The following is a 14,002-nucleotide window of genomic DNA, read 5'->3' as shown; positions in this document are numbered from 1 at the left end:
CCTTGGAAGTAGAAAAATGTGAAATAGAATAAACGAGAGCACCAGGCTCTGCTTTTTCCTTTCTAGTTGCTATTTTACAGAAACACCTATCCTCCCAACTTCTTTCCCCAGACAAAACATAGGTGTTTGGGAGGGGGAAGAAAATGTAGTAGTATCATTTAAGCCTATGAGGCTACTTTCAGAATTAAGGGAATGAATTTGCACATATGGAATTGCTCTGTATAGAATAAGGGGTACAATCCTGCTTTTTAAAAACACTGCCTTAGCATTGGCAGCACTGAGGGTTGACTGGAATGCTGCTTTATGTTTCTACATGAGAGTTACTACATCAGTTGTGTAAAGATGATTACAGGTAAGAAAATACAATTATGTTTGAAGACTGTCATGTCTGGATTTCAGTGATGATATTTCCTGTTCATAGTTCAAGGTATCTCCTTAGAAATGGGTATATTTCAGATTCCCTACACATTTGTTTAAATATTAAAAAAAAAAAAAAAAAAAGAATCACAGCAACATGACAATCCTGCCCGATACAGCCTGGACTTACTGTATTTACTAGGATTTAAAAGTGTGGTTTCTGTAAAGTGCTAGTTAGTGCATTCTGGTACATGTTCGGAAAGTACCATGGCTCTCATTTCTGTCTTTGGATGGAGCCTTTGGCTACTCTGAACTGCCTGCTCAGTGGTTGGTTGATTTCATTAATCTTACAAATTACTCACTACAAAAAATGAATGAACAGTGGCACATGTAAGGACTCTCTGATTTGGAGGACCTCCTTGTCAATGTCCTACTGCCACTGCAAGTCTGGCCTGGTTTTTCACCACACCAGGAAGAAGGGGAAGCTTGACAAGGGGGATCCACCTCACTGTGAAGCCATTATCTGTTTCCTTATCCTGTTGTGTCACTGAATGAAGCACAACTAGGCAGGGCCGAACAGCTCCTTGGACACCTTTTAGAAGTAGTGGGTGCTGTCATGTTCAGTGTACCCTACTTCAGCCTTGTTTCCCAGACTTGCATATCTGATCCTTTAATTCTCACCCTTTCCTTTTTTCATCTCCTTCCATAAGCTGCTTCTTTTCCAGAATGAAGAGTTCCAGCTTGCTCAATTATTTTTCGTATGGAAACCATTTGGTCCCATGCGTTAGATCACCATTGCCTTTCTCTGAACTTTTTGCAGATCTAATGTAACATTTTCAAGATGCAGGCACCAGAACAGCACACAGTGTTCCAGGTGTGAGCAAACTGTGGCATTATAGACTGACATAACTATGTTTTCTGTTTTGTACTTTTCTTGTTTCCTAACAATTCCAAACATTTGCATTTTTGGACTGCTGCTATGCACTGAGTTTGTTTTTGTGAAACTGTCTATCTGTTTGGACTTGATGGGCTTCATTTACTACTACAGTTTAATTTTGTTGTTTGCATATAGAAAGCGGGTATGAATGTTTCCATGTCAGCAAGGAATCATCTCCAAATTCCTGAAGTGTGAAAGTTATCATATTTCTGAATTTGGGCTTGTAATCTTCACTGGCTTGTGTTTGGATGCCCTTTGTTCCTCTCTGGGGAGCACAGATTCCAGACGAGTGTTTTGTTTACCACATGCAATGAAGGAAAGGCAGTATTTGTCACTGTGCCTTTGAAACATCATTGCAACTGTACCGGTTGGTAAGGAACATAGACTGGTTAAGTGGTATTAGCAAATCAAACCAAAAAATGCTTTAAAATCTCTTATATGAATCCTCTATATTTGTTTGTGTGTGTGTATCATGTCCAGGAAAATTGGGCAAACAAATAATCACTACTAAATGTTACGATCTTGTTACAATTATAAATAACCATTCACAGCAATCATTTCAAATAGGTGGCAAAGGGATTTTTTAACAACTGTGATATAGTACCATCTAGTGGCCAATTTAACAGGACTTTATCAGAGACTGGTTCCTTGAGTTTCCGGTATTAACTGCCAAATGCTGCATGGTTGCTGCTTGATTTTATTATTATTATGGTGCAGAGAGCATCCTTCTGCTTTTAATAGATGTGTAACTTACTGGATAACCTTGCAAATCTAAATATGAAAAGGCTCCTTATTGCCCTGGCTTGTGCAACCAGCTTCTTATCAGACACAGCTTTTTGAACCTTGTGATTTTGATGGAGGAAGACAGAAGATATTAAAAAAAAAAAAAAGTCCTTGCACTTTTAAATCTCACATGGCTTTTTCGAGATGTTTTTTTCTCGATTACGATTCCATTGAGTATTCATTGCAAAGAAAAGTAACTTCTGTCTCTAAAGCAAAAAGTTTAAGGGAGTTTTGAGCTATTACTTTACAAATGGTATGGAAAATGAGAAAAGGCAAATTTACCACATTCATTCAATAAGCCTGATACCATAACACTTTCTCAATCATCCTTAGTGTGAATTTTTTTTTTGTGACTCAGGTTTTTTTAATTGTCAGAAAACAAAATGTTGTAGCGAGACCATAAACTTTTCAGCCTAACATACAGTATGGATAATCTGATGTTTATCTGATGAAATAAGTTACATAGAAACTTACGTTTGTAAGCATCAGATTGCCATCTTGGAGAAAAATACAAGTAATTCTTTTGTGACTGCTAGACTATAGTGTCTCGTCAGATAATTGGGTCTTTGTCCTCAACAGTGCTGAGATTAAGGCATGAATTTAATCTTTTGAATTGTGCTCCTGTGCTTTTACCAAGTTTCTGAAGGAACACAACACACATGCCAAAATGCCATAAAAATTCTAATTCCTAACTTAATAATGATGTTTAGGGGTGTCAGTTGCTGATAGATGGCTGTCCAAATGAATTGTAAAATCTGGTGCTGTGGCTCAGCTCTGCACTTCTTCCCGAATAAATGCTGTTTACACAATCTGTACATATTATTTTTTATTATCTAAAGAAGAGCAGTGACTGTCTTCTTTCCAACAGGACTTCCAATTAGCAGTGAGGTGTTGCTACACTTGAGCTTTTTTTTCCCCAGTGCAAAATGTTGAATTTCAAATGTTAAAAACTGATTTATTTAAGAGCGGTAAAATACAGTGCCAATCGATTCAGAAAGGTATATTCTACAACAGAACTGAGCCATTCCAAAATTTTAAATGTAAGTGGGGAATCCATAAAGCAGACTTCAAATACAAATTAATTATGTGCACTATAAAGCATGTGTACACACCAACATAATCCATTTACATGAAAATGGAAAAGCTATGTGCAAAAATCTCTTGTTGCTCACAGTGTGAAAATAAATGGCTTGTGTTATAAGAACTGCAAAAATAGTATCTGATTTTCAGTTTGGATATAACTTATTCTGATAAGTTAATTGACAGACATTGTGACACAAGCTTTTCTTAACGCATGGGAAAGTAACACATATATGTACTATTAATGCTACTGAGAGTTGTTTACTTCAGCATTTTAGTTCTTAGTCAATAAAAGAATAAAAACTGTTGCTGAATGAGAAAACAGAAAATGTGAAGAAGATAATTAACTGTTTCCTTTTATGTCATCTGCATAATTTCCACAGGGCCAGCATCAAATGTCCAGTGATGCTTGAGAGATAAAGGAAAGCAGAAAAAAAAAGTGTTGAAAGCAGTACTAATTAATTTGAGGTCATACTCAGGCAATTATTGACCCAACCTATAATTCCATCCACTTGTCTAATAGAGATTGTCCATTTTGGAGAGGGTATTCTGAGAAAGAAGGTACAGAGAGGACAATAAACAGAACCAGGGACAAAGTTTTCTGATCCAAAACCCAACCAAGAACATGTCCTTAACATTGGTTTGCAGAAAATGTGCAATATGGTACTTCTGTCTGGCATCCTTGTGAGGCTGTTTGTAGATAAGCTGCTTGCCCTGTGAAGTTCTAGGCCAAATCACAATATGCAAACCCCAAACTTACACAGTTTCACCTGCGTTAAAGATCACATTTTTATTGTATTTATTAGAAATGCTGGAGCTGTCTCAAGAGGGGAAATAGTGAAAGTAGAGCAGCATGTCCTTATTAGGGCTCTCACCTTTAAATGAAAAATTGAGTGTGAATTCACACACCTTTTGCATCTTTAATTTTGTTTTCTTTTTGCCCAAGGTGCCTTACTGTCTGAACTATGTAATGGCTGTAGTTGGTTGACTCTTAACATCGTCTTAATGTTTAGAACTGAGGTGATTTTGCTCTTCCCAGACGTGTAAAGTAACCATACGTACCATCTATTCTGCAATGGTAAGACTCTGAGAACTTCTATAAACATAAATATAAAACCATAACTTTGTAATTGCTATGTAATTGTGTAACATCTATTATTATCTGTATTATCAAAGTACTCTAGCTCACCATGATGCTCCCACTAACATCATCTGGAATTTTGTCATTTACTTCAGAGACAGGAAGTTCTTGTCCTTACAAACAATACTCTACAAATGGTTGAGAATATTTACAAATATCAGGAAAAGGGCATTGAAGTTATTTTCCATTTTCTTTTTATGCTCATCTCTTCTTTTCTGAATACTGCTGCCTATTTCTGGCTGTCTTTATGCACCCTGTAGTCGTGCACTCTTGTATTTATGGGTGGTACTTTCTGTCTCTGATTGGTTGCCTTGTTGATAGGGACCCTGCAACTGTGGATTGCAATGTGTGAATTTATGCAAGATACATGCGAGTGGCACATTTGCTTTGCTTCCAGCTATATTGTTTTCTTCAAAAGTGGGGTTGTCATCTTCACAAATTGGTACAAGCACTTGAGACTCTCTTCTCCACAAATACCGTGTTGATTGTGTAAGATTTTCTTTCTGGTGTTTGACACAAGTGTGGCACTTACGAAAAAACTAGCGTAAGCCAGTTACCTACTGTATTTTTCTTTTGAATGGAGGAGATGTCAACATAGAACAGAAGGTCTGGGAAGATTGGTGTGGTTTTAACCTGGTGTCAAGGTGTTTTTTTTTTTCCCCAAGACACTGGTGTTGAAGTAAATTGTGTGCTAGTGCACACCAGTTTGTCTTCTCATTCAGTTCTGTTTCCAATAGAGGTGACTATTCCCTTCTTGCTGTGTGACTTCTGGGGCTACATTAATTTCCCCATCTAACACTAATACACTGCAGGGAGAGTATAGTCCCAGCATCTTTTTTTTCTTCTAGGGTATGTGCAGGATTGATGCACCATATACTTTCTCACCAGGTGAAATGTATGTAACGATCTTGTAGTAAGACTACATGACTCTGCAAAGACTGATACTGTCATGTTTTATGATATCTGGTTGATTTTTTTTTTTTAGAGATATCAAGTATTTCCAGCATAGACTAGCTTCAGGAAAGCTTTTGTATTTGTCTGCTACTTCCCTAATGCAGTTCTTTAGCTGCAGACACTTCTTAATTGGATGGCTTTGTAAGTGAATTGTCTTGTGATGTTACAGGACCAGAGCTACGGAATTAATCTATTTAAGGCCAAACGGCACATATTCAGATTATGAATGACTGCAAGTCCCCTGGAACTCTTGTGAGTGTATATGGAGAAAGGAGTTCTGACTGGGATTTCATCAGTTGTGGGTATAGATCCTCCCATACTGTACAGTTTGGGCCCATACTGTGTTGCATCAAGTGTCTTCATATTCTATCACCATTGCATGTTTTCACTGCCACTCAAGATGTACTTAACCTCTTATGACCATAGTTTTTTCAGTCACTTCACTGTCATTAAGTGTTACTACACTTCCACAAAATAGTGTAATCCAGTCCCTGGGTGAAACTTAATAAAACTAACCTAGACATACAAAAATATTAGTGATTCATAATTTACTGTTTATATGCTACTGACACATCAAAACAGCAGTACAGCTTTTAACTACTTTTCAAGCATTTTTCTCAGAAGGTAGGTTTCTGTCTTAGCTGGACATACGTAAATTATCTGCAGTGTTTCTTAACAGCTAATGAGCAATTGAGAGCTCTGATTTCTTCTCAGCTAGATTCCCGATTGAAGTAAGCAAAGCATGATTCCAAACACACAACTGCAAATGTCTGAACTGAATGCTATCTGCATAAAATGCAGCATTTTAGGACTTTCCAAAGTTTCGTTTGTGTGCTCTTCTTAGCTTCAAATCTCTGAAGCAGGGACTTAAATCCCAATAACCCAGCATGTATCAAGTTACATGTATCAAAGTCTTCCTTAGTTTCTATTCCTCTTAAAGTAAATAAAAATACGTAAATAAAAAATGTAATATTAACTTAGGTTGTCTCTTACAGTCCAAGAAAGTTTATGAGTAAAATATACTTCTATGTAGGTACTTAGTCCTTGAACACTGAAAACTAACCGTGTCATCAACGGATTACATCACTACTGAATACTTGTAGTAAAGACCAGAGGTGACCCCCAGCATTCATCAGCATCAAGATGTCCATTATACAAAATAGACTCCAATAGTTTACAAATGCCAAGTAAAATGAGATGTAAATGAAAAACTTCTTGAAAGCATCAGTGGTGTACTTCACTTACATGGAAGCTAAGTGACAGGAAACACTGTGATCATTAAAGATATCATGACACTGATAATTTTAACCTGTATTTGTTGAATGATTGAATCAGTTGTTCCTCAGCAGAAGGGCTTCCTTCTTGGTCACTCATCTGACAGGTTTCGTGCAGCTCCATCTCTGATACAGCCCTCAGTTTTGTTTGCTCTGATAACGCTGGGAAACGTCTATGCATATGGTCTGGATAACAATAAAGAAATTTCTCTAATAGCTGATACATAGTTCAAAATAACACATACAGTTTTATGCAATTCTGTCTTTGACATTGCATTTGGGTAAGTGGCTGTTTTAGGTAAACAAAATTTCTTTTTACCTTTTATAGGTAAAGTTGTTTCCATATTCATATTTTCAATAGACTTGAGAGATATAGGTCAGACAGTTTACAGGAATTTGGGAAATAAACCTGAAATTCTTACTCCATTTAAACTCCTGCCTGGCCAATGAAGAACTGATTTCCTACTGTATCATATGGACAAGTAACAACCAAATGTTTCTCCCCGTGGAGTCACTAGGAGCTTTGCTTCATACTACAATGAGTATGTAGACTACGAGAGTAAAAGAATAAAGTCACTCATGTCTTGAAGAATAAATACTGCTCTTACACCCCTTCAATTACTGTGGGTGTAATTATTTGAAATAATGAGACCAAATAGTTCAAAGGGGTGTTAAATCAGCTGTGTGCAAGCGACATCGTTCACCGGCCACATTTCACTAGCACAGTTTAGAGTTCTTGCAGTGAACTACTTTAGACCAGAGACTGCGTGACCTCTTGAAACCACGCCACATTTCCAGCACCTGTCAAATGGTTCTTTCTGTAGGGCATGAAGACAATGGAAACACATTAAAATACCCATCTCTGCCCACACAGGCAGGTCCAGAAAACAGAAATTGGCCCCTGCTGTACATGCAGTTGATCAATAATGGGGATTGATTGTATTCTGTGTGCTCAGTCAGCCTGCCACAGAGTCTCTTTAACAAGTACAGTGGACAGGATGGCACACAACTGCTATGTTGGCTGGGGTGTTGGAGCCACATAGCGCAGGCATAGCAACTTCTCATCATGCATCGAGACAGTGTTCCTTCCATTTTGTTCCTTTGTCCTATCAATCAGCTTTTATAGAGTGGAGAAGAAAATTATTTTAATGGAAGTAACAGTGCTGTTTTTCATCATACCTTTCTGTGTACCTTGTAATGGAGTTTATCAAAATCAAGCTATAAAAATCCACAATGCATGAACATCCATAATGCATAATCCATTTAATTCCATCTGCAACGTATGCATGCGTGAATTTAAACAGATTATGTGCATGAATTAATGTGAATATATAGCATGTGTTTTTCTTTGCTTGCTATCCAGTAGATTATTATTAGCAATAACAGATTCTAAAACTAGCTTTGCACATTTGATGTATGGTACTGGGGGAGGGGAAGGAGGAGAGAGTGTAATAGTGGCTGAGCTAAGGCAGCCCGAGGCATTTTTCTGCCTACACAAGGCACAGACAGACAGAATGGATCGGGGATGTTGTTCCAACAGTATCCTTTACTCTTCTGGAAATGTGCAGCATTGGCTTTCTCCTTTTTTCTCTGTATCTACTATGATGTTGTCAGGGAGACAGAGTCCTTGACTTGCACCCAACTGCCGAGGCCATCACCCTTTATAACAGTACTACCCCCTAAACCTTGTACCCACTGGAAGATTTAAATCTGTTCTGTGACAGGCCCCTGTATAAAATGTTTAGGTGGTATAGAATAAAAATCTCCCTGCGCTGTCTCTGCAGTTAATTCAGAGGAAGCCAAAACTTCATTCCAAAATGTGTATTCTGAAAGACCTGGCTTTATAATGTATTTATAATCCATTGTATTTATATTTATATGCTTTAAAAAAAAAAAAATTACAGTGTAAAGAGGTCCTAAGTAACCTGTTCATAATGTAGTTGTCCCTGAAGTACATTCTACATGTATTAAGATCCACAACAACATTTATGAACCTCCTTTGGTTTTCTTGTAACTACCATAAAACCCTACCATAACTTGATCTTGAAAAGATACACTAAATGGGCATCTGTTCGTAAGTGAATTATGGTAAAATATCTGTTGCCTTCTTTAGTAATTGAATCTCTAACTGTCAATTTTAAAAGTAATCAGATTTTCAAGAGAGGACACAGACTAGAGCTATTTTAAAGGTCAAAATGGTTTTAGATTTCAATTTTTATAATTTAATTTATTAAAATTCTTACAGTACTGAGACTTAGTTTTTTTTTTATTTTTACATAGTTATAATACTAATATGTTTAAATCTGTTACTGAATGGATTGGTAAAGACATGACTATTTTAATTACATTCTAAAAGGACATTCTGTATATAACCTTTGAGCACAACCCTGCAGTCATTGCCGAGAAAACTCTAAGCTGACTTGAAAGACTCAAATTTGGAGTATAACAGACACAAAAAATAAAAATAGGTCATTAGGATATAATCGTAAACACTCTGCACATATTTTTGCACATTATCTTTCCTAATATCTAGTAAAACGTTGTTTCTCAAATAGGTGTGAATAGTGCCTGATGTCCAAATAACGTTTTGATTAACTTCAATTGTATTGTTGATATTTAGTAATGCAATCTTTTTCATGCAGTTGTTTACAGATAGGCATAGTAAATAATGTGACTGACTTAGAACAAAAACGTGAAAGAGATCAGTTAATCAGGCACTATGCCCGCAGAACTTCTTGATCTATTTTCAAATATTTCAGAAATGGGAAGGAAAGTAAAAGATCAGTATTCCATTTCTGAGCTAAGCGTTATCAGTAGTACTTAGGAATCCTTTTCCCTTCCTGACTTTTATTCATTAGTAGCAGCAATGTTAATATACAGTATTTTGCTACCAGTTTATATGTTCAAAGTGTAACAATAACATATATTTGTTTAATAATTTTCATTCCTGTTATTTTCTTTTTTATGACAAAGAAGCATAAAGACAGCAAATACTCTCTCTTGTTTAGTGCAAGAGAGAAAGTAAACACCAATTATAGCAAATAACTATTAGTGTCAAAGGATTCCAAGACATTACCAATATACACTTAAGCATTTCAGAGCAGACAGTGACCTTACCTTCATAGCCAAGGAGAAAGCATGTCAGCAAGTTAGGACAGACCTCCTCCAAAATGGAACAAAAAGCAGAGAAAGCACTTGGACCTTTTAAAGAGAGTTTATCTAAAAAATATTCAGTTCTTTTCTTGTAGCTCTCCTGGGACCAAATGTCTTTGTATTCCTCCAAGGAAAACACTCTCTTGTAAACCAAATATGACAGCACTTTGTTCACGTCCAGCTCTTCCAGTATTTTCTCTCTCTGATTGCTTGGTATTCCAGAAAGCCACTTATTCCTGTTTTCATTTTCTCTTTTGGTAGATTTTGCACAGTTATAAAACCAAGATTTGGCTGTTCTTCCAAACATTTTGATATTTAAATAGAAAATAGAAAATTCTACTTCTGCATTTATTGTATGGTATTCAGTATGCAAAGTACACATAATGTGGATGGACAGAATGCAAATACATGCTGCTGTCTGTAATTATTGTAATTCTAATGGAATAAAGAAGGCCGACATACAAATTATAAAGAAATCTAGCTCAGTGCCTGCAGCCTCCTAAGAGGATTACATTACACTAATTAGCCCTTTAGAACTGTTAACAGCTTCTGAACCGTAATGATGAGACTGAGAATTGCTTAGTTACTGTTACTTTTTAATTCTGTAACTGATCTTCAAAGATATCCCTTTGCAAAAAAAATAATTCATTCAAGAAAACAGCTGATCAAACTGAAATAATCTGTACTTGCTGGAACAGGACATAAAATGAAGTGTCTTCTATACACTTTAATTTTGTATTCCTCAGAGGCCATACCCAAATCTCACTATAAATGCCCTCCACTTCTTATTCTTTCATAAAATAATAGCTTTACATTGCAATGGAATTATACATTTAGAAAGCATGTTTCTCTAAATATATTGTAATCCTGTATGCAAAAGGTAAAAAAAAAGGTTACAGAGTAAGACTTTTTCTTTTTTTGTGAAGATAAATATGTCACTGTTAAGAATAACAACATTTCTGCATGTTTAGAGCTTTAAGTTGTATCTAAGCAAAATAAAACACCATATAGCATCCATTTCATGAACCAGGTTTAACAGTGGAGATTACTGCAATCCTAGTGGAGGTGTTCTGCCACTGGTAATCATTCATTGAGGATCACACATTACATAACCTCCCTTATGCAAATGCTGCTTAATACATGGACTTTTTGGTCTTGTTTCCATACTTTCTGTCAACATAAATTCCCTTTATAGAAAAGCTACGAGTGCTCCCTGCCTCCTCCTGTTTCTATTTTTTTTTTTCCATTACTTCCAACTGATAATGCATCCATGGCCTCACTCGTGTGGCCCTATCTGCAGTTGTCTTAAGGATACTTTACCTATTGTGCAGCAAACAGAAATATTTTGCCAAGCTTTTAGGAAAACAAGTTTAATAATATTTTCAGTCCTTATGATGTTAAGATGCAACCAATGTATCCTCCTGTCAGGCTTCGTTTGCTTCTGAAATTTCAAGTATTTATCAGTCATAACATTGAGGCTGACCACTGACCATATAATAACTTAGAAATTTTATTGTGTATATCGCCATCCAAATAATTAACTGGCCAGGCTTCACACAATTGTTTGGAAGTGTTGCCTGTCACCTTGTGGTTGTTTGTAGTTATAACAAGCCTCATATGTGACACACTATCTGGAGTAAGGACAATTGGAATTATGTGTTATTTTAAGCCATATTAATAGTCCCAGTTTAGAATGTTATGGCTTATTGACCATAGCAGTGAGATTCTCTTGCTTCTTCTGTAACCATCTTGAATCTACTCAGGTAGATCTACCTATGCATTGCATGGCATCACACACCACATGGAAGGTGACCACCTTGGGGGAAGACAGGTGGTGAAAGGCATCTGCTATCCTAACTAGTAGTCAGGTAGTACAGCTAAACAAGAGTAGTACGCAGCAGGCAAAGTAGCCAACCTATCTGAAAGGCCTGGCACATCTTCTAGGCAACTTTAAAAAGTAAGGGCTCCTTTACAAGCCTAATTCTTAAGATTCCCTTTAATTTTTGAACTTCCATAGGGGAGGTACAAATACCACAAATACCACTTCCCCATTCTTTCTGTATTCTCAGTTAAACCTCATGTTTTATTTTCTCTCCAAGTTGTTTCTGTCTCAGAAGTTCTACTAATATTAGTATCACAATATCTCAGCAGGTAAAAGATCCTGATAAAGCCTGGTGCTCCGTGTGTGTTAGACAGCATCTTATGAGTCAGCCTTCTAAGCCACTATAACTTCTGGTGGTAAGTTTTTCCATTACTTCAATAAATGCTAGAGCAAGCCCATAGTTACAGGTTTTGGGTTCATAAGACAGTGCCCAAAGATGAGATACAGAGGATGTAACCTGAATACTTGAAAACACAACAAAAGGTTGGTATGAGATGAACCAGTTAATATAGACAGTGAATTGTACTGCACCCAGCAGTCACCCAGGGTAGCGGGAGACATAAATGACAGCTTGAAATTTGTGAGTATGCAGTATAGGAGTGTCTTTGGGCTCCACGCACTGAACAATTTACAGGTTTTGTTCTAAAGAAGTAGAATGTTTTGAGCCAGAAATGTCCCCGTTATTTTTGTTGGTAAAAGAATATATTTTTTTAACCTCAAGTGTGTTTTTATGAAATCTTAAAACCACAAAGAAAAATGGGTAATATCATAGGAAATGTATCAAATTGTGGACAAATACAAAACTTGACTCTCTACCTTCTCACATACCATGTAGTTCTTTCCAGTTGTGTAAACTGGAGAATAAAACGCTCAAATTCTGATTTGGTAGTTGCCAGCATTCTAATAAAAATCCACACCTTGCAAAATCTGAATATGGGGTAAAGGCCAAAATTTGAAAGTGTGTTTGAGAAACTGAATATAGAGAAGTGGGTGTGGAGTACAACCAAGAGAGGAAAACTAGAGAAACTGAAGATGACAAATATTTGAGACAAAAGGGCACATGAAAAGACATGGTGGAAATGAATTTGTGATGGAGAACTATTGTTTTCTCAGGATCAAGGAACTGAGGGATTTAACTGCAGTGACCTGTAAATGATACAATGCAGGGTGTTTGACTGTGCAGCAGAAGCTGTACAGTCTTGCCAAGCTCTGAGTCCTAACTGCCTAGCGACTCAAACCTCTCCCAATGATTTACCTTGGTGCCAAGTTGTGCTATTTGGGCAAAGATGCTGTTACTTCAGACAGCCTGGTTTCCTGAGAATTGGTATGAAACAGGAAGCATCCACTGGAAACAAGCTCTGCCAGTGTTTAGCTGACATTGTAGCCAAATAAGGATGCCGTCTGACCCACACTTTTCGGCATTGACATTGTTTCATAAAGAGACTAGTGAAGGGGGACGCAGCACAGACTGTCAAGGCCCTGGGCCTGCTAACTGGCCTTAATGGCCCTGACCAACCTCACCTGGGGCCTCCACCCACACCCTCATCCTTGGCATGGGGTTCTATTTAAGCTCAGCCCTAGAGCACCAGTCTGCTTTCTGAGCTCCATCTGAGATTTGTGTGTCACTGGCTCCTGTTGCTCTGGTTGGGGACCTGTGGGCTGGCTTCCTGGTTTGGTTTTCCCATATCACCATGGACCTGCTTGGTAACCAGTGTGTCTGGCTCGAGTTACCATCTTGGGACCTGACTTGTGGATTACTTTCCTGGTGTGACCTCAGACCTGCCTCATCACCATGGTTTTCTGGCAGTCTGGATTCCTGGTTGGTCCTGACTGCCATCCCCAGGTCTGCCTGCCTTATTTGAGTACTGTGAGGCTGGGCCCTGGCTGGCCAGCCCCTGTCCTGCCAGCCTTGCTATGGTATGGCATTGAGCTCCCTGTCCTGTAGGATGCAGCTGGCCCTTGCAGCTTCCCTGACATGCCCAATTCTTCCGCTCAACACCAGGATGTTCAAACTACTTGCAGTGGATCTTGGTGAAGGGCAAGAAAAATGCCCTCTTTGAAATGGTGGCCATGTAATCCTATTGCCCTATGGGAAACTATGAAAAAAGGTGAACCTGGTTATGTAGACCTGCAGAGGTGGAGGTGTAAGGGACCAGCTTGTACCAGGAGGTGCAGAGGTAGCAGGGAAAGATGGCTTGGGCTGAAGCGAGGCCTGCTATAGGGGTGTCAGGGCACACGCTCGATGAACTATTGCTTATGTGACTGCGTTTTGGGTTTCAATTCCTCTGCCCAGCTTGCTTTTGCCACTTTTTATTCAGCTTTCTCATGTTCTTCTCTTGTCTGCAGACCTCATCTCTCATTGTAATGCCTGGTTTCAAGCTGATTTTTGGAGAAAGTGTGGCTGTAGGCAGCTCTCAGGTGGATGTGTTTAATGGATGGTG

At 37.9% G+C, this 14,002-nt stretch overlaps 1 protein-coding gene across 2 annotated transcripts in view; it reads right to left on the bottom strand.

Moving 5' to 3' along the window:
- Window positions 1-9,986, bottom strand: part of TJP1 (tight junction protein 1) — a 199,049-nt gene extending 189,063 nt beyond the window's left edge. For both annotated transcript variants that reach the window (XM_086619995.1, XM_086619996.1), the window contains exons 1-2: window positions 9,644-9,986; window positions 6,562-6,712 (exon numbers count right to left, since the gene is read on the bottom strand). In XM_086619995.1, coding sequence (XP_086476121.1) covers window positions 6,562-6,712; window positions 9,644-9,986 — 494 coding nt within the window. The remainder of the gene's footprint in view (window positions 1-6,561; window positions 6,713-9,643) is intronic.
- Between the last annotated feature and the right edge of the window lie 4,016 nt (window positions 9,987-14,002).

This window comes from Tauraco erythrolophus, chromosome 14, assembly GCF_009769465.1.
Source record: "Tauraco erythrolophus isolate bTauEry1 chromosome 14, bTauEry1.pri, whole genome shotgun sequence".
Lineage (NCBI taxonomy): Eukaryota > Metazoa > Chordata > Aves > Musophagiformes > Musophagidae > Tauraco > Tauraco erythrolophus.
Note: the sequence above shows the minus strand (reverse complement) of the source record. Positions and strands in the feature narration are given on the sequence as shown.